Raw genomic sequence first — 24,006 nt, forward strand, 5'->3', positions numbered from 1 at the left:
ACATCTGGCTTCTGGATTAAGCATAACCTGATCAACACTTCAGTAGTTAAACACCCTGTGGCACAGTACTGAGCCATACAGGCCAGAGAATCCCAGAGTTGATTGGTACTGAAAATGCATACAAGAGCCAAGGACAGGATCAGCAACACTTATGAGGCAATGCTTGCTGCCAAAGCTCAAACATGAACAATGACAGTAGGTGACTGTGGTTCTGCCAATACCCATGGAACTGCATCAGAGTGTGAGGCACGGTCTTCAGAAGAGGGATGAATACTTGGAAAAATGTAACCTACCTTTTTTAGTGTATCACCATGTTTTTCCTGAATATATTTGAGAAAGGCAGTGGTCCACTGCAAAGTTGTAGCTTTATCTGTCTCAGAATTGCAGAATGGAACAAGATAATTCAGCTCATCACAGCAAATACGGATTCTGCGCCTGCAAATATATGCACATTTCAGTAAATCCCAATTATAAGAACAAAAATACCAGTATCAAATATTTGAAGCACTTCACCTCTTCTCTATTATTCATTGAGCATATTGGCCAGGATTTTATTGGCTCACCCTGTCCATCGATAGGCGGAGCGGTCCAGCAGAATCACGCGAGGGCTGAGAAATCAGAATCACACCCAATTTCTCATCTCTCACGATCTTATGAGAGCTGGAAATGGGCAAGATGCTGAATAAATTATGTAAGCATATTTTAATTTATGTGGCATTGGTGAGCCCAGCACTCATTCATCCAGGTTCCCCTGCCTTAATGGCCTCACCAGGAGAGATTCTCTCCAGTGAGGAAAACACCTGCTCCCCATGAACGGGCAACAGTCACCTTGGCCTTGCGGTAGAACCGAAAGCCATTGAGGCCCCCTGGGGAGGCCGAGGGCAAATAGGGGGGTGCCTCTCGAGCAATGCCAGCCTGGAACATCAGTATTGCCCACTGGGCAGTGCTGGAGCGGGGGCCTATGGGAGTGGAGCTGAAGGGTGGTCCAATCACAGAGGGAGAGTGGACCCACTGTCACTTTGCAGGTGATTGGTGGGGGGTAGGGGGGCGCCTCTGGCACTCTGCAGGCGATTGGTGGGGGGGGGAGGATGGGGGTCTGCTCTGCATTGCGACTGGACTAGGCAGCGAGACCTGTATCTTGTGCAGTGTTGGGCTTAGGATCGGCTGAGGGCCCCATGATTGTGAGGGTCGGGGAGGAATTTGTTGAGACTGCCTGTAGCAGTAGAAGCATGACAGCTCTCTCTCTGTCAGAACTCTGCTGTTGCTATTGCACATGATGTGGAGATGCTGGCATTGGACCGTGGTAAACACAGTACGAAGTCTCACAACACCAGGTTAAAGTCCAACAGGTTTATTTGGTAGCAAACTCCACTAGCTTTCAGGACTCTGCCCCTTCGAACAAGATTTCTTCACTGCACAGGACCTTCAACTGATGCTATACACTAGATAGATTGATGACATTTTCTTCCTTTGGACTCATGGTGAACAATCACTGAAACAACTATATGACATCAACAAGTTCCATCCCACCATCAGAGTCATCATGGACTACTCTCCGGAATTGGTTGCATTCTTGGACACACACATCTCCATCAAGGATGGTCACCTCAGCACCTCATTGTACTGCAAGCCCATGGATAACCTCACGATGCTCCACTTCTCCAGCTGCCACCCTAAACACCTTAAAGATGCCATCCCTTACAGACAAGCCCTCTGTATACACAGGATCTGTTCAGATGAGGAGGATCACAACAGACACCTCCAGATGCTGAAAGATGCCCTCATAAAAACAGGATGTAGTGCTCGATTCATCGACTAACAAGTTCCGACGCACCGTAGCGAAAAACTGCACCGACCTCCTCAGAAGACAAACATAGGGCAGATTACCTTTTGTCGTCCAGTATTTCCTCGGAGCGGAGAAGCTACGACATCTTCTCCAGTCTTCAACGTGTCATTGATGAAGACGAACATCTCGCCAAGGCCATCCCCACACCCCTACTTCTTGCCTTCAAACAATCGCACAACCTCAAACAGACCATTGTCCGCAGCAAACTACCCAGCCTTCAGGAGAACAGTGACCACGACAACACACAACCCTGCCACAGCAACCTCTGCAAGACATGCCGGATCATCGACATGGATGCCAACATCTCACGTAAGAACATCATCCATCAGGTAAACGGTACATACTCTTGCAACTCGGCCAACATTGTCTACCTGATACTCTGCAGGAAAGGATGTCCCGAGGCATGGTACATTGGGGAGACCATGCAGACGCTACGACAACAGATGAATGAACACCGCTCGACGATCACCAGGCAAGACTGTTCTCTTCCTGTCGGCATACACTTCAGCAGACCATCTCGAGGGCAACATGACAGCTCAGAGACTATCTCTGTTGCTGTGCAGACACGTGGATTTGGGCCTGTGTCTGTGGGAGTTTGCACGTTCTCCCCGTGGTTGCGTGGGTTTCCTCCGGGTACTCCGGTTTCCTCCCACATCCCAAAGATGTGCTTTTAGGCTGATTGATTGGGTACTAAATTGTCCCTATATTGGACCTCCCTGATCCTCGCACATTAGGCGTAGACTAAAATCATGAATAGGTCACTGAGACAGTGGGACGGCGGCGCGGGCTCGTTGGGCCGAAGGGCCTGTTTCCCGTGCTGTGTTGTTCTTTGTTCTTTGTTCAGTCACGGGCATTCGGCCTCTGATCTTCGGGTAAGCGTTCTCCAAGGTGGCCTTCACAACACACAATAGCGCAGAGTCGCTGTGTGGAGACTGATAGCCAAGTTCTGCACACATGAGGAAGGCCTCAACCGGAATCTTGGGTTCATGTCACACTATTTGTAACCCCCATGACTTGCCTGGGCTTGCAACATCTCACTTACTGTCCTGTCTGGAGACAATACACATCTCTTTAACCTATGCTTAATGCTATCTCCACTCATATTGTCTGCACCTTTAAGACTTGATTAGTTGTAAAGGCTCACATTCTAATCAGTATTCTGTAAACTGAATGTGTGTCTTTATATGCCCTGTTTGTGATCAGAACTCCCACTCACCTGATGAAGGGGCAGAGTCCCGAAAGCTAATGCCGTTTGCTACCAAATAAATCTGTTGGACTTTAACCTGGTGTTGTGAGACTTCTTGCTATTGCACATATACAGCATTAGAGGAATGCACGTGCACAATAACACCCTCTGCAGGCTGGCTGGCAAATTAAGCAAATAGAAACATTCTAGACTATTTTTCATCTCAGTCATAGAATCATTGATTCCATGCACTATGCGCACAAGATTGGCATGAAAAATCATCCAGAAAACAGACCTGAAACTCTCCCATTTTGATGCTAGCTAGACATTTAGAATCACTCTCGTAAAATTCCGCCCACTGTGTTCTGCTATAGCTAATTATTTACATTTCAAAGCCAGCGGATGCTCAGTTTAGAGGAATAAGAGATAACCAAATTGAGACATATAGGGTTCTCAGGGGACTTGACAGGGTAGATGCTGAGAGGTTGTTTCCCCTTGTGGGACGGAATAGGACCAGCGGGCAAAATCTCAGAGTAAGGGGTCATTAATTTAAGACAGAGATGAGGAGGAATTTCTTCTCTCTGAGAATAGTGAGTATGTGAAATTCTTTACTGCAGAGGGCAGTAGAGGCTGAGCGGTTAAATATGTTAATCAGTAAGGGAATCAAGGTTTATAGGGATAAGGCAGGAAAATGAATTTGAGGGTCATCATATCAGATCAGTCATGATTTCATTGGATGGCAGAGCAGACCTGATGGGCCAAATGGCCTACTTCAGTTCCTATATCTTATGGCCTTATGATCAAAATATTGAGCATTTCAATCTTCTAGGAATTTAAAAATTTAATTGAATCAAACCAACTCACACCACCAGTGCAATCACTTTTTTCAATGACCTTTTAATACTTAGTTGGTGCAAACAGTATGGAGGACAAATAACTTTTCAACTGCAGCCTGCATACAATGTCACTGAATCACAAACAGGATTTTTGGCCATTAGCAAAGGGTGGAATTCTGGCACAAATTGTTTTTGTGAACCAGAGCAGGGAAAGAATAAGTCTTGTTGGAGTCTTCAGTGTCTTCTTTATGATCGAACAGTTTATGCACTGCCAACTCTAATTTCTACTTTTTCACCAATAAGCCTCCTTGTCCGAGGTTAAATAACAGTTGTAATTTTTTTATATTAAATTCCAAAGTTGCATTTAGCTTCAATTAATTTAAATGTCATATGGCATTGCGAGAGATATGTTGTGTAACAATATGAACAATTGTTCAATCTTCTTTCCAATAAATGTAGTGAGCTATAGACAGCCAAAGCTTTGCAAGCTTTAAACTGAGCAACTGGGCAGACGACTTGTAAATTAATTTTTGTATTGAGAAATATGAAGTACTTTTTGAGGGAAAAAACGTGGTTCATATGTGTAGCAGATTGAACTAAATTCATAGAATCTCACAATGCAGGAGGCCATTCGGCCTATCGAGTCTGCATCGAACACAGTCCCACCCAGCCCCTACCCCTGTAGTCCTATGTATTTATGCTGCTCGTCCTCCTGACACTAAAGGGAAATTTAGCAAGGCTAATCAACTTAACCCACAGATCTTTGGATTGTGGAGGAAACCAGAGCATCCAGAGAAAACCACACAGACATAAGGAGAATGTACAAACATTACAGAGACAGTGATCCAAACCAGGAGTAGAGCCTGGGTCACTCGCACTGTGAGGTAGCAGTGCTAATCACTGTGCTACCGTGCCGCTCTATTAGCACATGACAGGATAAATGATAATCATCATTGTGACCTCTGCAGTGCACAGAGTGTGGGAGATTCAAGTTTGAACTCCCACTGAAAAAATAATTGTGATTTACACCATGTTTCCTGCACATTCAGCACTTAAATGTTTTTTGGGATAATTGCCCCCATTACTTCCAAAAATCAGATTGTGGCAAGGAAATAAACATATAATAAGTATTAAGATACATTCAGGGTTACACAAGAGGTTTTACTGAGACACTACGATGCACTGGAAAGCTCACAATGGTAAAAGTCTAAGTGCGATAAACAACATGAAGCAAAAGTATCCAACATCTTAATGGCAGCTTAAAAGCAGTTTGAAGCTGGTAACAGGCTGATTTACATCCTCTTGCCTTTTCTCTCCCCCCAGGTTTTTCATTACTTATTTGGAGCCTGAGACATGAGGCAAAGATTAAATGCAAATACTAATTCATCAGAACATCATTTGGTCAGTAAAATTTAGTCTGAATTTTAAATTAAACATCTATCAAAATTGCTATTCCTCTGAAGATAAAAGCAAAATCCTGCAAATGCTGGAATCTGAAACAGAAAATGCTGGAAAACCTCAGCAGGTCTGTCAGCATCTGTGGATTGAGAATAGACCCAATGTTTTGATTCTCAATGACCCTTCGTCAGAGCTAAGGACAAAAATTTATACTATGAGGGTGCGGGGAAGGGGGGGGGCTGTAAAAGAATAAAGTGAATATAAATGTGGATAAAGGTGGCTGAGAGAGGTGCTTAAAGTGTCCATTAAGAGATCAGAATGTGTGAATGGCAGAAGAGGTACAGATGATTAAAGCAGTTGGCCTGAGAGGGGAGGGGAGGTGGGCAAGAAGGAGAGCAGGAATGAAGAAGTGGAAAAACAGAAGAGCAAAAGAAGGATGATAAAAATGGATGAATCAGATGAAAAGAAGAAATAGAGTGAAATAAAATAAAATGGGAAATGGGGTGAAGGTGGGGGAGAGGGTTCATGCCCTGAAGTTGTTGAACTCAATGTTCAATTCAGCAGGATGTAAAGCATCCAATTGGAAGATGAGGTGCTGCTCCTCCAGTTTGCATTGGGGTTCACTAAAACATTGCAAAAGGCCAAGGATGGACATTTGGACAAAACAGGAGGGTAGTGTGTTGAAGTGCAAGCGACAGGATGGTCTGGGTCCTGCTTGCAGGCAAGCTAAAGCTGTTCAACAAAGTGGTCATCCAGTCTACATTTGGTCTCTCCGATATAGACTGTACTGGGAGCACCAAATGCAATAGACCTGTTGCTATTCCTCCTACCCCATTCAAGACTCACCTACGGTCTCTCTCCATCCGGTTGTGTCTCTCTCTTCGCTGGCAGTTTAGTTCCTGCTGGTTCCCATGTGTAGGGCCAGGAGGAGTTGGATGTGTTGGTTGCCACTGTCCACCTTGAGCAACATTTGCGTTTTGATTCTCGGTCATGTTAGTGAGATCACTAAGAACCTTATGCTCTGTTTCTATGCTGGGTTGCCGTGAGCGACTGCGACAGCGTTTGTTTGCCACCTGCTTGCGTAAAGTTTCATCTAATGGAAAAAACAATTATGGAACATTTTTTTTCTTTCATATTATTCTCTTCAAATACAGATATCAGTAAACCGGTGATGATTTAAAATATAATGGAAATTATACTTCTCTAATGTTGAATCCTAAAGTAAAGCAAAGCCACAATGTCCTGATGCAAATACATTGTAAGAAGTCTCACAACACCAGGTTAAAGTCCAATAGGTTTATTTGGTAGCAAAAGCAACTAGTTTTCGGAGCGCGGCACCTTCATCAGGTAAGCAGGAGTTCAGTTCGCAAACAGGGCATATAAAGACACAAACTCAATTTACAAAATAATAGTTGGAATGCGAGTCTTTATAGGTAATCAAGTCGTAAAGGTACAGGCAATGTGAGTGGAGAGAGGGTTAAGCACAGGTTAAAGAGATGTGTATTGTCTCCAGCCAGAACAATTAGTGAGATTTTGCAAGCCCAGGCAAGTCATGGGGGTTACAGATAATGTAATATGAACCCAAGATCCCAGTTGAGGCCATCCTCATGTGTACAGAACTTGGCTATCAGTCTCTGCTCAGCGACTCTGTGTTATCTGTCCTGGCTGGAGACAATACACATCTTTTAAACCTGTGTTTAACTCTCTGTCCACTGACATTATCTGTACCTTTAAGATCTGATTGCCTGTAAAGACTCGCATTCCGACCAGTGTTTTGTAAATTGAGTTTGTGTCTTTATTTGCCCTGCTTGTGAACAGAACTCCCACTTACCTGATGAGGAAGCAGCGCTCTGAAAGCTAGTGGCTTTTGCTACCAAATAACCTGTTGGACTTTAACCTGATGTTATGAAACTTCTTATTGTGTTTACCCCAGTCCGGCATCCCCACATCATGGCAAATACATTGCCCAAGGAAAAATTTGTAGGACTTTCTATTATTCTCATTTGATAGAATGATTCAAATTAAAAAGTTCACACTGATTGCATGATTACCAGTTGTTCATTTTTGGTCAAAACTAAAAGTCACTACATACAAATACGGTCAAATTTTCTGAGGATTGTCTGGTTTGTCGATGCAAATTGTGTAATTACAATTGGAAAAGTGGTTGGAATTTCACATCATCTTGGAGATAGTACTAGAAGTTGACTGATTGGTCACAGTAATATTACATCATGCTATTTCATCATTCCTTAGCTATTAATTGAAATATTAACTGTACAGTTATTCTAAAACAAAAATTGCCATACTAGCACCAATGAGAATTTGCCTATCATCAGAATTCTGCAGGATGAAATGGATGACATGAGCATACTGGACTAAACTCAGACAATTCAGTTTACACACTGCATCTGTGGTCAGGAACAAAATACCTTACTTTGGTAACTAGTACAGGTTAACTTCTTGCTTGCAAAGACTATAAGATGTAGGAGCAGAAATATGCCATTCAGCCCATTAAGTCTGTTCTGCCACTCAATCATGAGTGGAATGGTGAATCTCAGGAATGGTGAATCTCTGGAATTCTCTGCCCGTTGAAGTGGTGGAGGCTGCCTCGCTAAATATATTTAAGACGCGGGTTGATAGGTTTTTGATAGGCAAGGGGATTAAGGGTTATGGGGAGAGGGCGGGAATGTGGAACTGAGACACGACAGATCAGCCATGATCTTATTGAATGGCAGGGCAGGCTCGAAGGGCTGGATGGCCTACTCCTGCTCCTATTTCTTAAATATTCTCAATCATGGCTGTTATGATTCTCATCCCCATTCTCCTGCCATCTCCCCGTAACAATTGATCCCCTTATTAATCAAGAACTTATCTATCCCTGGCTTAAAGACATTCAATGACCTGGCCTCCAGAGCCCTCTGTAGCAATGAATTCCACAGATTCATTACCCAATAGCTGAAGAAATTCCTCCTCATCTCAGTTTTACGTTAAGAAGTCTCACAGCACAGGTTAAAGTCCAACAGGTTTATTTGGTATCACAAGCTTTTGGAGCACTGCTTCTTCAACAGGTGTTGTGAGGCTTTTTACTGCGCCCACCCCAGTCCAACGCTGGCATCACCACATCATCTCAGTTTTAAAGGAGCATCCCTTCATTCTAAGGTTGTGCCCTCGAGTTCCCGTCTCTCCCACTAGTGGAAACATCCTGTCCACATCGATTCTATGTAGGCCTCCCAGCATTCCTAAGTTTCAATTAGATCCCCCTCATCCTTCTAAACTCCATTGAGTATAGACCCAGACTGGGATCTTTCTTGTGAACCTCCGCTGGCTCCCAGCACGCCCCTCCAAAGCCAGCACATCCTTCCTCAGGTATGGGGCTTAAAACTGCTCACAATATTCCAAATGGGGTCTGAACCAAGACTCCCAAGTCCCTTTGCGCTTCAGATTTCTGAAGCCTTTCCCCATTTAGAAAATAGCCTACACCTCTATTCTTCCTACCAAAGTGCATAACATCGCACTTTCCCACACTGTATTCCATCTGCCACTTCTTTGCCCACTCTCCTAGCCTGTCCAAGTCATTCTGCAGCCTTCTCACTTCCTTAACACTACCTGTCCCTCTGTATAACTTTGCATCATCTGTGAATTTAACAACCATGCTCTCAGTTTCATCTTCCAGATCATTAATAGTATAACTAAATATATAATGAAAAGTTGTGGTCCCAATACTGACCACTGTAGAATACCACCAGTCACTGGTTGCCATCCCCACTCTCTGCCTTCTGTCTGTCAGTCAATCTTGTACCCATGCCTGTACTTTGCCTCTAATTCCATTGGCTCTTAGCTTATTAAGCAACCTCACATAAGGCACCTTGTCAAAGGTTTTCTGGAAATCCAAATAAATCATGTCCACTGGCTCGCCTTTGTCTAACTTCTTCGTTACCTCCTCAAAGAATTCCAACAGATTTGTCAGGCATGATCTTCCTTTGATGAAGCCATGCTAACTCAGCCCTATTTGACCATGCATTTCCAAGAACTCAGCAATTTCATCCTTAATAATGGACTCCAAGATCTTACCCACAACCAAGGTCAGGCTAACTGGCCTATAATTTCACATCTTCTGCCTCCCTTAAACAAGATGTTACATTAGCCTCTTTCCTGTCCTCAGGGACCTTCCCTAACTCCAGTGATTCCTCCACAATCTCCTCAAAGATCTCCTTCAGAACTCTGAGGTGTAGTCCATCCAGTCCGGGTGATTCATCCACTTTCAGACCTTTCAGCTTCCCTAACACCTTCTCCTTAGTGATGGCCACTACATTTACCTCTGCTCCCTGACTCTCCTGGGATGTTACTGATGTCTTCCACCGTGAAGTACAAAGTACCCATTCCATTCTTCTGCTATTTTTTGTCCCCCATTACTAATTCTCCAGCCTCGTTTTCCAGTGGTCCAATGTCCATTCTTGCCTCTCTTACCTTTTATATATCTAAAAATCTCTTGCAATCTTCTTTTATATTACTAGCTAGCTTCCCCTCACATTTCATTTCTCCACCCTTATTGTTTTATTAGTTGCCCTCTGTTTGCTTTTAAAGGCTTCCCACTATTTCTCACCTCATGCTATGCTTTCCTTGACTTTTATGCTTTTATGGAAATTGAACATGCCCTCCCCCACCCCCCAAGTATGATTAGTCCAGGCCTCTTGCGCTCTTGCCTTCATACTTACATTTCTATTCTCAGCTTGCTACAATGTTTCAGTGAAGCATAATTCAAGCTGAAGGAACAGCACCTCATCTTTCAATCAGGCACTTTATAGCCTTCTGGACTCAACGCTGAGTTTAACAACTTCAGACCATGAACTCTGTCCTCCATTTTAAATTTCTTTCTTCCAAGTGCCAATCCGTATCATGTTTTGCTTTCAGTGCTGACCTTTATTCTGCTATTAACATCGACTCTGGACTGATGCTTTGTGTCTTTCATACTCTTACCACTCCTTGTCTTGTGTTCCATGGTATCTTTGTTATTTAATCTCCCCTGCCTCTAACTGTACCCTGATATTTTTAGTACACCTGCTCCAACCCCTCTTTAACAGCATAGAATCCATCTTCAGTTCCGAAAAAGAATCATATTAGACTTGAAACATTAGCTCTGTTTCTCTTAATACAAATGTTGCCAGACCTGCTGAGTTTTTTCAGCAGTTTCTGTTTTTATTTCTAAATTATTAATCCAGTAATGTTACTGCTACGCTGCAGTCCCTGTACAATCTGACCAAGATATAGCAGTAACTGCCATCTTTCCCAGAGTTCTCATCCACCTAAGAAGGCAGATGGAGCTTAGTTTAACAACTCATCAGTTGTCAAACCAAAACAGCACCTCCATCAGCACTTGGTAATACACCGGAATGTGTGCCTTGATTTTTGTCTTCATGTCCTGGAGTGGAACTTGAAGCCAACACCTTGTGACCCAGTGGTGAGAGTGCTATTCTGATGATTCTGACGATCAACTGGCCATAGAATATTCATATTATTCTATAACCAGTTTAGACTTTTGATCTGTTGGTGACATCCAGATATGCTTTTGAAGTACCATGGTTTTGTTCTGAGTACAGTAAGAAGTCTACAAATACCAGGTTAAAGTCCAACAGGTTTAGTGGTAACACAAGCCACTAGCTTTTGGAGCGCTGCCCCTTCATCAGATGAGTGGGAGTTCTATTCACAAACAGGGTGTATAAAGACACAAATTCAATTTACAAAATAAATGATGAAGGGACAGCACTCCGAAAGCCAGTGGCTTGTGCTACCAAATAAACATATCGGACCTGAACCTGGTGTTGTGAAACTTCTTACTGTGTTTACCCCAGTCCAAAGCCGGCATCTCCATATCTTTGTTCTGAATAACAGTGCAATCAAGGACAATGATTTCACTAAACTTCCTGCCCAGTCTATTTTTTTTATTTCTGGTATGTAGGCATCACTGGCATTTATTGCCCATTCCTAATTACCTCTGAAAAGAAATTTACTTCTTGAATGTAACTAGGCCATCCCAGAGGGCAATTAAGAATCAACCATCAAATTAATGATGATCGTTTTGTTCACTAATTTCTGGGGCTCTTACAGGAGGCTATCCTCATCCAGCTTTTGAAGTTATTGCCACTGACAGTATAACTAGAGATTATGCCAAAATGGGCATTATTTTTTCAGTGGATTGCTCTGTATTTGTATTGTTAAATACCTTGTCATTTTTGATTTCTTTGGTTGGTCCATGCATGAAGTAATTAAATCAGCAGATAGCCAGAAACTAACTGGGTCAATCCTACTTTGAAGAATAGGTAGGAAACGTTCTGATGTCCTCAGCTTCATAAACTTGGCAAAATGCTCTAAGTGATAGCTGTGGAACAATGGGCAACACTCTTGCATCTGAGTCAGGACAGGAACACAGGATTTGGGCTGAAACTAGTGCAGTGCTGTGGGAGTGTTGCACTGTCACATGCTATTTTTCAGATAAGCTCCCACAACTGTCCCCTCAGGTATCACATTGCTGTTTGTGGGAGGTTGTTGTGTGTAAATGGGCTGCTGCGTCCTTATGTTAAAAGAGTCACTACACTACAAAAGTACTTCATTAATCACTTTGAGGCTCCCTGAAATCATGAAAGGCAGGACATAAATGCACGTCATTTGCTTTATATGTGTGTCTGATGCCTGAACTGATTGGCCACTTTAATTTCCTGGTTGACAAAAGATAGGAGTCATAATTAGTGAGGCATTGGTGAGGCCGCAGCTGGAGTACTGTGTGCAGTTTTGGGCGCCGCACCTGCGCAAGGATATTTTGGCCCTGGAGGGAGTGCAGAGGAGGTTTACTAGGCTGATACTGGAGTTGAGGGGATTGAGCTATGAGGAGAGGCTGAATAAACTAGGCTTGTACTCGTTAGAGTTTAGAAGAATGAGGGGAGATCTCCTTGAGACGTATAAGATGATGAATGGGATGGATAGGATAGAGGTGGAGAGACTCTTCCCGCTCAAAAAAGACAGTAGGACTAGGGGGCACAGCCTCAAGATAAAGGGGAGGCGGTTTAGAACGGAGTTGAGGAGGAACTTCTTCACTCAAAGGGTGGTGAATCTCTGGAATTCTCTGCCCGTTGAAGTGGTGGAGGCTGCCTCGCTAAATATTTTTAAGAAGCGGGTTGATGGGTTTTTGATAAGAGAGGGGATTAAGGGTTATGGGGAGAGGGCGGGAAAGTGGAACTGAGCCACGACAGATCAGCCATGATCTTATTGAATGGCGGGGCAGGCTCGAAGGGCTAGATGGCCTACTCCTGCTCCTATTTCTTATGTTCTTATAATTAATTAATTTTTCACTCAAAACTAATTAACAACTTAAAATGATTATGGAGTTTTGTTTTCAGCAAAGTAGGATATTGCAACTTTAGGATGTTTTGACAAAATTAGAATGAAACCTGGAATAAAGTTTATACTGAAATAGTAGAGCATAGCATTGTTCTGTGCTCCTTAATAGGCATGGTGTAGTGTTTGTGTTACAGTATCCTATTTTCTTCATTGCAGCAACCAGAACATATTGTGGATCTATTTATGGACATTTCAGAATCTGTAGGTCCATTTCTCTCAATGGATCATTTGAAACCTCATGGAGAAAGCGGTTTCATCAGTAACACAGATTCATATCAAGCTATTGACGCTGTATTGAACATATTGAACGATAAGGATCCATTGCTGCCATCATCCAGTGAACTGTTCAGATTGGAGCTGCAAGGAGAAGGTAGTGAGCATTGCCAGATTGACACAACTGAAGGTATTGTAAATTTGTTATATATTGAAGAAAGTTTGAAATGATCCAACCTAATCAGTTTGTCTCATTATTAATCTGGCTGTTAAATATTGGGATTTATGGAGACAATTCTAAACAATAAAGAACAAAGAAAATTACAGCACAGGAACAGGCCCTTCAGCCCTCCAAGCCTCCACCGACCATGCTGCTCGACTGAACTAAAACCCTCTATCCTTCCGGGAACTTTATCCCTCTATTCCCATCCTATTCATGTATTTGTCAAGACACCCCTTAACAGGCATTATTGTATCTGCTTCCATTACCTCCCCCGGCAGCGAGTTCCAGGCACCCGCCATCCTCTGTGCAAAATACATACCTCATCTATCTCCTTTAAACCTTGTCCCTCGCACCTTAAACCTGTGCCCCCTCGTAATTGGCTCTTCCACCCTGGGAAAAAGCTTCTGACTTTCCACTCTGTCCATGCCTCTCATAATCCTGTAGACTTCCATCATGTCGCCCCTTAACCTCCGTCATTCCAGTGAGAACAAACCAGGTTTCTTCAACCTCTCCTTGTAGCTAATGCTCTCCATGCCAGGCAACATCTTGGTAAGTCTTTTCTGTACCCTCCCCAAAGCTTCCACATCCTTTTGATAGTGTGGTGACCAGAATTGACATTATATTCCAAGTGCTGCCTAACTAGGATTCTATAAAGCTGCAACATGACTTGCCAATTTTTAAACTCAATGCCGCAGTCGATGAAGGCAAGGAGGCCGTCTGCCTTCTTGACTACCTTCTCCACTGCGTTGCCACTTTCAGTGATCTATGCATCTGTGCACCCGAATGCTTCTGCCTATCAATACTTTTAAGGTTCTGCAATTTACTGTATATTTCGTATCTTTATTAGACCTTCCATCAAGCATTTGTCCAGATTAAACTCCATCTGCCATCTCTCCGCCCAAATACTCAATCGATCTATATCCTGCTATATCCTGACGGTCCTCATCACTATCTGCAAATCCACCAATCTTTGTGTTGTCCGCAAACTTGCTATTCAAACCAGCTACATTTTCCTCCAAATCATTGATATATATTACAAACAACAAAGGTCTAAGCACTGACCCCCGAGGAATGCCACTTGTCACAGCCCTCCATTCAGAAACATGCCCTTCCACTGCTATCCTCTGTCTTCTATGACCAAGTCCGTTCTGTATCCATCCTGCCAGTTCACCTCTGATCCCATGCGACTTCACCTTCTGCACCAATCTGCCAGGATTCCCTACCACTGATGTAGGGCTCACTGGCCTGTAATTACCTAACACCCGGCAAATTATTCACGTCCTCCTCCGTGAAGACAGAAACAAAAAAGTTATTCAATACCTTAGCCATATCCCCATCCCCTACCACTAGGTCCCCTTTCTCATCCTCTAAAGGACCAACATTCACCCTAGCCAGCCTCTTCCTTTTTTTATATTTATAAAAACTCTTGCTATCCTTTTTTATATTAAGCGCTAGCCCAGCTTCATAGTTTCTCCTACCCTTCTTTATCAACTTCTTTGTCAATCTTTGTTGACATTTAAACCCCTCCCAATCCTCTTCTCGCCCACTACTCTTAGCTACTCTAAATTCCTCCGCTTTTAGTTTAACACTTTCCTTCACCTCCTTCGTTATCCACGGCTTATTACCTCTCCTCCTACTATCCTTTTTGACCATCGGAATAAATTTCTGTTGAGCACCAAGAAAGATCTCCTTAAAGATCCTCCACTGCTCCTCAACACACCCTCCCTCCAACGCGCTCCCCCAGTCCACATTCGCCAATTCTTCTCTCATCCTACCGTACTCCCCTCTATTCAAGGACTGGAGGGTCTTAATGACATTACTGTTACTAGAGAGGCAGTGCTCGACAGACTGGAGGGGCTGATTGTGGACAAGTCCCCAGGACCGGATGGAATGCATCCGAGGGTTCTGAAAGAAATGGCGGAGGTGATAGTGGATGCCTTGGTGGTTATTTTCCAAACGTCGCTGGATTCCGGGGAAGTGCCGGATGATTGGAAAACGGCTAATGTTACGCCGTTGTTTAAGAAGGGTGCCAGGCAAAAGGCGGGGAATTATAGACCGGTTAGTTTAACGTCTGTGGTAGGTAAAATGTTAGAATCTGTCATTAAGGAGGAAATTGCGAGGCATCTTGAAGGGAATTGCTTGATAGAGCAGACGCAGCACGGTTTCATTAAAGGGAAGTCATGTCTGACAAATTTACTGGAGTTCTATGAGGATGTGTCTAGGGCGGTGGATAGAGGAGAGCCGGTGGATGTGGTCTTTCTAGATTTTCAGAAGGCGTTTGACAAAGTGCCTCACAAGAGGTTATTGCAGAAGGTCGAGGGACATGGAGTTGGGGGTAGGGTGTTAGCGTGGATAGAGGATTGGTTGTCAAATAGGAGGCAGAGAGTGGGGGTCAACGGGTGCTATTCGGATTGGCGGATGGTGACTAGTGGAGTGCCCCAGGGGTCGGTGCTAGGGCCTCAGCTTTTTACCATTTATATAGATGATCTGGAAGAGGGAACCGAGTGTAGAGTGTCGAAATTTGCTGATGACACCAAGATTGGGGGAACGGCAAATTGTGCGGAGGGTGTGGAGAGTCTGCAGAAGGATCTAGATAGGCTGGGCAATGGGCCAGGAAATGGCAAATGGAATTTAATGTTGGCAAGTGTGAGGTGGTCCACTTTGGTAGGAAGAATGGTAGGAAGGACTATTACTTACGGGGCGAAAAACTGCAGCAGGCGACGGTGCAGAGGGACCTCGGGGTCCTTGTGCATGAGTTGCAAAAACCCAGCTTGCAGGTGCAGCAGGTGGTCAGGAAGGCGAATGGGATGCTGGCCTTCATAGCGAGGGGGATTGAATATAAAAGTAGGGAGGTCTTGCTGCAGCTGTATAGGGCATTGGTGAGGCCGCAACTGGAGTACTGTGTGCAGTTTTGGGCGCCGCACCTGCGCAAAGATATTTTGGCCTTGGAGGGAGTGCAGAGGAGGTTTACTAGGCTGATACCGGAGTTGAGGGGGTTGAGCTATGAGGAGAGGCTGAATAAACTAGTGGGTCATTGTTTTTGTAACTGGTTGGCGCAACATCGTGGGCCGAAGGGCCTGTTCTGCGCTGTAATGTTCTATGTTCTAAACTGGGCTTGTACTCGTTAGAGTTTAGAAGAATGAGGGGAGATCTCATTGAGACGTATAAGATGATGAATGGGATGGATAGGATAGAGGTGGAAAGACTCTTCCCGCTCAAAAAAGACAGTAGGACTAGGGGGCACAGCCTCAAGATAAAAGGGGGGCGGTTTAGAACGGAGTTGAGGAGGAACTTCTTCACTCAAAGGGTGGTGAATCTCTGGAATTCTCTGCCCGTTGAAGTGGTGGAGGCTGCCTCGCTAAATATTTTTAAGACGCGGGTTGATGGGTTTTTGATAGGAGAGGGGATTAAGGGTTATGGGGAGAGGGCGGGAAAGTGGAACTGAGCAGCGACAGATCAGCCATGATCTTACTGAATGGCGGGGCAGGCTCGAAGGGCTGGATGGCCTACTCCTGCTCCTATTTCTTATGTTCTTATGTACCTGGATTATCCTAGCTACCCTTCTTAAACAAAGAAACAATATTGGCTTTTCTCCAATCCTCTGGGAGCTTCCCTGTAGCCAGTGAGGGTACAAAAATTTCTCTCAAGGCCCCAGCAATTTCCTCCCTTTCCTCTGTCAATATTCTGGAGTATATGCCATCAGGCCCTGGGTACTTATCTACCTTAATGTTTCTCAACACCCCCAATACTGCCTCCCTTTTCATCTCAACATGACTCAAACTATCTACACACTTTTTCCCAGACTCATCATCCACCAAGTCTTTCTCTTTGGTAAATAATGTCGCAAAGTACTCATTTAATAGCTCGCCCATTTCCTCTGGCTCCATGCAAAGATTCCTTCCTCAGTGCTTGAGTGGGCTAACCCTCTCCCTGGCTAACCTCTTGCTCTATATATATGTATAAAAAACCTTGGGATTTTTCTTAATCCTGCTAGCCAATGACTTTGTGTGGTCCTTTTAGCCCTCCTTACTCCTTGCTTAAGTTTCTTTCCAATTTCCTTGTATTTCACACTTGCTTCGTGTGTTCCTAGCCTCCTAGCCTTGACAAATGCTTCCTTTTTCTCTCTGACTAGGCTACAATATCTCTCGTTATCCAAGGTTCCCAAAACTTGCCATACTTATTCTTCATCCTTGCACGAATGAACACTTGTTACAGCAAGCCATGCATTCAGTATTTTGAAAATTTGATTTTACTGAAGTGATTTAATTATTTAAAAATAAATCTCTCTGCAACTCGTCTGCAGACAAAGGTCACAGTACACCAATGTCCCTTTGCTCAAGTTATCTAAACATTGCAACTCCCAAAGGTTAGCTTGAGATTGCCTCCCATTTGGTTTAATAAATATTACCTCATTTGGAGTCTGGGGTATCTCGCTTACCAGGATATTTCACAGCCACAGAAACTGACAGCTCTGTAAGATGCTATTTGGCCTGTTGTGTTTCTTTAAAAGAGCAGCCATGCTTCATCCCACACCTTATCTTTTGACCGTAGTGCTGTAATTCCTCATCAAGTACCTGTCTAACCTATACTTCCAGAGTTTAGAATGAGGTGAGGTGATCTCAGTGAAAGATACAAAATTCTGAAGGGGTTTGATAGGGCAGACAGTAAGGGATTGTTTCCCATGACTGGGGGAATCATGGCTTGGATGCATAATTGCAGGATAAGGGGCTCATTACGTAGGACTGAGATGAGGAGACATTTTTTCACTCAAAAGTTGGGAACTTTAAAATTTTTCACCCCAGCAGATTGTGGTGTTCCACATCAAATACATTTAAGGCTGAGATATACATAGTTTTATTTTCTCAGGAAATCAAAAAATTTGGGACAGGGTGGAAAAATGGAGTTACGGCTACTGATCAGTCATGATCGCACTGAATGCCAGAGACGGCTCAAGGTTCCATACATCTATTCCTGGACCTATTTATTACATTCTTATTCAGATGAGTTGCTATTGATAAACTTAATCCCACTTACTTAATTTTCTCCTTTCCTTTCTTGAAGGTCCACTGATGTCTGTAACTCTCAAGTACCTCATACAAGTGCCCAATCTTCTTGTATGATCCCAAACAATAGCTGTCATCAGGCCATTCCATTTTAGGGTTATTAACCAAAGCAGATGATATTGTCATCCTGTACCAAAACATGCAACCCTTCCTTGTTATGGCTGCAGACCCAAGAATAATGTTTTGATTTGATTTGATTTATTATTGTCACATGTATTAGCATACAATGAAAAGTACTGTTTCTTCTGTACTATATAGACAAAGCATACCGTTCATAGAGAAGGAAAGGAGAAGGTGCAGAATATAGTGTTTTAGTTGTAACTAGGGTGTAGAGAAAAATCAACTTAATATGAGATAGATCCATTCAAGTGGCAACAGGGAAGAAGCTGTTTTTGAGTCAGTTAGTACATGACCTCAGAATTTTGTATGTTTTTCCCAATGGAAGAATGTGGAAGAGAATATGTCTGGGGTGCATGAGTCCTTGATTATGCTGGCTGCTTTTCCGAGGCAGCAGGAAGCGTAGACAGGTCAGTGGTTGGGAGGCTAGATTGCGTGATGGATTGGGCTTCGTTCACGACCTTTTGTAATTTCTTGCGGTCTTGGACAGAGCAAGAGCCATACCAAGCTGTTAAACAACCAGAAAGAATGCTTTTTATGATGCATCTGTAAAAGCAGGTAAGAGTTATTCTTAACACACCAAATTTCCTTAGCCGCCAGAGAAAGTAGAGGTGTTGGTGGGCTTTCTTAACTATAGCGTTGGCCAGGAGGGACTAGGATAGGTTGTTGCTGATCTAGGCACTAGAAACTTGAAACTGTCGACCATTTCTACTTCATCACCATTGATAGAGACAGGTGCATATCCTCCACTTTGCTTCTTTAAGTCAATGACCATATTCTTCATTTCACTGACATTAAGGGAGAGATTATTGAGATCACACCAGTTCACCAGATTTTCTTTCCTGTACTCTGTCTCCTCATTGTTTGAGATCCAACCTACTACGGTGGTGTCATCAGCAAACTTGAAAATTGAGTTGGAGGGGAATTTCGCCCCACAGTCATAGGCGTACAATGAATACAATAGGAACTGATGACATAGTCTTGTGGGGCACCAGTGTTCAGGATGATCATAGATGAAGTATTATTGCCTGTTCTTACAGATTGCAGTCTGTGGGTTGGAAGTCTAGGATCCAGTTGCAGAGAGATGAGCTGAGCCCCAGGCCACACGTTTGGAAATAAGTTTTGTAGGAATAATGGTGTTGACGGCTGAGCTGTAGTCAATAAATAGGAGTCTGACATAGGTGCCTTTGTTTTCTGGCTGTTCCAGAATTCAGTGTAGGGCCAAGATCTGTTTGGATCTGTTGCAGCAATAGGCAAACTTTAGTGGATCCAGACAATCCTGCAGGCCAGAACTGATTTGTGCCATGACTAACCTTTTGAAGCACTTCATAATGATGGACGTCACAGCCAACATGCGATAGTCATTAAGGCACGCTGCTTGGTGTTTCTTTGGTACAGGGATGATGGTCATCTTCTTGAAGCAGATAGGGACCTCAGATTGGTGTGAAGAGGGGTTAAAGATGTAGCTGTAGCTGAGATGACTTGAGGATTGAGTCAAGAAGCTTCTTTTTTTCTCAGGTTAATGTAGCAGTACATTACCAGCTGAGCCACCAAGGAACTTGGCAGGAAATAGCTGTTTTTCTTTAACATTTATCATCAATAAAATGAAAATGTTTCCAGCAAAATTATTCTCCGTGATATCATTCATCCTTAATTATATTTATAAGTGCTAAATGTCAATGAAATAGTATCTTTACCTTCTACCTTAATCCAGACTTGCTCAGGTAAAGGTTTGTTTCTGTTGCAGTTATTCAGTGCCTGTCTGGCTGATTGAAGTTCCTGCTGGAAACATAAAGAGAACGCTCTTGGCAGGGCAAGTTCTTGAGGGCTGGCAGATTCTAGCACATGTGCCTGGTTTCCTGTACCCTATTAAAGCCAATTAGTGGAACCAGTAAGTGTCTCCACATCAAACTAACAGCAGTAATGCATTACTAATGAATACTGTGCTTGAGCATATATAATTTGTAAGTCATAACGCATAAAGATAATAGCATTAGAGTTCAAATAGTGATTAAAGGCACGTTTTGATTTTTAAATGCCTGAATATAACATTACAAAATAAAAATAAACATAGATAGCATTGGGTTTATAATGAATTAGCAAATTATCTGTGTGACATTGTCCATGACCAAATGATGGATACAAAAACAAAATGATGAAGGAATTGACAGAATTCCTACATGCCACACAGTCATCTAGTGGCCAGAATAAGTAATATGCCTACAAAATTGAGGCAGGTTACTCACTTCCTGAGCAAAATGTTCTAACATCAGGCAGGTAAGGTTCCTTCTGATGCATCTGCTCCACGGCAAAGATTCATATTTACAAATTCATTAGAGAACTTTGAACCCAATTTTATATATATATTTGGCTTGAATTTCTGCTGTGTATTCACTTAGGATACATTTTACCAGGTTTATATAATACCAATTGCTTACAATGTTTTGTATTGCCTGCTCAATAATAACAATTACTGATGCTCCAAAAGCAATATTGGAATTGAGACTACCATGTGAATGGACCAGACTTCGACCAGTGAGAATTTTAGCTTACCTACATAATGAGGCAACTTTCTTACCTGAGTTTGACTGGAGTTAGTACTGCCAGTTGGTGTACATGTATTCGGTGTGTATAAAGGGTATGCAAACTGCAGAGCAGAAGGAGCCCCAGCCTTGCTCTTGACTAAAGTAGTACATTTGTTTTGCTGTGGATGGAGAGGTATCCCCATCAGCTCTGAAGGATGCCGGATCAAAGCAACCAAACTATAGATCAATGAAGAGAAAACAGATCATAAATACACAGTGTAGAAGTATGCAGATGTAAGTGTCTGTAATGTGTGTGTAAGCAGAAATACAAGTGATTGTATGCCTATTGTTCAAAAAATAACAATTTCTCACAATTTTAAATCTATATTTTTTTAAACTGTATTAGCAACCAAAAGAACAATGTCTTCAATTGAACAATGCAAAGCATGCCAATAATATTCATTAGATGTGTTTATCCGTGCCATTTGTCTGACAAGTAAAAGCTGTAGCATTCCACCAACTTGATTAAAACTATATATGAAAATAATGTACAAATGTTTTCCAGCGGTCTTGGAACACAGCTAATCTTGATTCTGCGCCTACAATTCAAAGTATTTTCCTTAAAATAGATCCTAAATAAAGGAAACCAAAGCTAAGGGTACAAGTCATTTTTACCATAAATATTATATCCTTTTTGAAAATATTTAAGACAGCAATATTTAACTGAATTAGGTTGCTCTACTGTTGTTGATGATAAACTTAATGTACAACAACATTGCAAAAAATGACCTCCAGCAGTTCCTTAAAAATACCTTGCTTTAGGTCATAAACAAACCAGGTTATTTGGGTTATTGATTTTATCAATCTTCAAAAGGAAATGAATACTTCCTATCTGTGCAAGCCTTGTTCAATAAAAAAAGTTGAAAAATTTAAGCACTTTCATTCCTAAGTTTTATTTGTAAATATTAGATAAGGGTATGCAATTCTGCAAATGCAGAAAAACACCCAATAAAATAAAGCAATGAGATTTATTACAGCAAATTGAAATTTATTGTGCCCTGCTTGACATGGTGCCTCGCCAGTCAGAGAGCTATATAATTGAAACCAATTTAATGGAGACTACCTGCCCCTAATAGTAAATCACTGTTAATTCTAATTCATCACAGGGTGGCATGGTGGCACAGTGGTTAGCACTGCTGCCTCACAGTGCCAGGGACCCGGGTTCAATTCCAGCCTCGGGACTGTGTGCAGTTTGCACATTCTTCCCACGTCCGCATGGGTTTCTTCCTGGTGCTCGTTTCCTCCCATAGTCCAAAAATGTGGTTGATTGGCCATGATAAATTGCCCCTTAGTGTCAGGGGATTAGGGTAAATGCATGGGGTTGGGGCCTAGGTGGGATCGTTGTCAGTGCAGGCTCAATGAGCCGAATGGCCTCTTCCTGCACTGTAGGGTTTCTATGATCACACTTAAACCTGTAATGATACCAAATCAAACAGGGCTTATTATGGACAGGTTACACTGTATAATTCTTCATTATTTTCTCAATTCCATATAGATTGAAAATCTCTACGTTGAGAAACACACTTGTTAAATGTAACTCCAGAATCCTGTAGCTCCTGTCGGTCCTGGTTTTCATTTTGGACTGCATTAAATCTGTCTTCAAGACGAACTCTTGGCCCAGTTTTGCATCTTGTCTCTTGTCCTGTCATCGAGTTATCCCCTGAATTCTTTTCTTTGTCTGAATTACCCACTGTGTCCCTATTTTTCAGAGATGGTCCATTTGGTCGGGTGCTTTCCACAGAAGAATTTTGTGAGAATTTCTCCACACTTTGCAAACTATGACTGTTGTTAACAGGCAATGGAGGGTCATTCAAAAGCATCATTTTTAACTCTTGGAAATCAATGTGCCCCAAACATTGACTGTTCCCCACATAGTGAGAATCTGAGGTTGGGTTCGTTGTACTGGTAACTGGGTACAGATTCTGGCTGGTAGAACTAGCTGTTGAGAACGGAACTTGGTTAACCGAGCTAGCTGTTGGAAATGAAGCCTGGTTGGTAGAATTGGCAGATTGGTACAAAGTAGGATTCAAACGAGCCTCCAGTTCACCTTCCCCTGGCTGGGACTCCATGTGTGAATAAAGGATGTGCTGGAGTTGGGTATATTCAACCTCACTCATATCCACGAGGCTAAGATCAGAGTTAGTGAAGTTAAGTCCCGGCTCTGTAAAAGGGCATTCGGAAGTACATGTGGTTGGGGTGGGCTCCACGGATCTGGAATCATGAGAGGGGGAATGGGGTGGCTCTGGTGTGGCCTCAGAAGAAAGCATCATCAGGTCAGAAGTTTAAAAAAAGTAATCTTTTCACTTCTACAATAATTTAGGATAGCAAAACAAAAGCCAAAAAAGGTCCTACACTTTGGCAATATCACTTTTACCCATCTAAGCCAAAAGATCTTCTCACAATTTGATCTAAAATTTCACTGAGATAGGAAAATAACTTTAAAGGTTCACATGCTATCCATTTTCCTTGCTGTTTTAAACTTGTATTCTGAAACGCAAGCTTTAAAAACACTGAAAATCAAGATTCTTAAGGGTAAGTGCCCCCTCCTTCGAAGACTATGGTGAACTCACAATCGTCGTGCAACACTGCCGGTGGCGAACAAACTGAGATCTCAATCTCTATTCAATGGTTCTTAACTCCGAGACACTTAAATTTAAAACAAAATTTCTTCAGAGGGAGGTCAGAGTGGTTGGGTGGTGGGGTTGGACAGCCACCAACGGAATGGGAATAAAGCCTACAGCACAGCACCAGTTCACACCTACATAACCGCCAGCTGTTAACCTGCCTCCACATCAATACAACATTTACAAATTTTATCACCAGAGGAGTAAACAACAACAGGCAGGCACACAATCCTGGCCGGGCTGGTTTATCACACGCCCTGTTTTTCTGTCCCTTTTTTTCCACGCGCTCAAACCCTCCTCCCCCTCCTGCAAGCCGCGAGCTGCTGGCCCGCCGCCCGCCACGCCCCTCCCCCCCCCCCCACTCTGGCCGTTTGAAAAGGCGCCCAACGGCTACCAGCCTCGCGTGCCGACGTTCCGGCCCCGCCCCTTTGACGTCCGCCGCTCTGGGGCCACCGTAACTCATCCCTGCCCCCTTTCCCGTCACCCGGTTCTGAGGCCAACTTTGTTCAGCCCCGCCCATTTC

The 24,006-nt window shown here is 43.1% G+C and overlaps 1 protein-coding gene across 1 annotated transcript in view; it reads right to left on the minus strand.

The window, feature by feature from the left end:
- Positions 1-23,129, minus strand: part of LOC145353599 (transcription factor-like 5 protein) — a 30,362-nt gene extending 7,233 nt beyond the window's left edge. Inside the window, exons 1-5 of the mRNA XM_080204355.1 lie at positions 22,384-23,129; positions 20,853-21,036; positions 19,972-20,140; positions 6,113-6,359; positions 294-435 (exon numbers count right to left, since the gene is read on the minus strand). Of these exons, the coding sequence (XP_080060481.1) occupies positions 294-435; positions 6,113-6,359; positions 19,972-20,140; positions 20,853-21,036; positions 22,384-23,129 (1,488 nt within the window). The remainder of the gene's footprint in view (positions 1-293; positions 436-6,112; positions 6,360-19,971; positions 20,141-20,852; positions 21,037-22,383) is intronic.
- Between the last annotated feature and the right edge of the window lie 877 nt (positions 23,130-24,006).

This window comes from Carcharhinus amblyrhynchos, chromosome 16 (genome assembly GCF_965287045.1).
Source record: "Carcharhinus amblyrhynchos chromosome 16, sCarAmb.v2.hapA, whole genome shotgun sequence".
Taxonomy (NCBI): domain Eukaryota; kingdom Metazoa; phylum Chordata; class Chondrichthyes; order Carcharhiniformes; family Carcharhinidae; genus Carcharhinus; species Carcharhinus amblyrhynchos.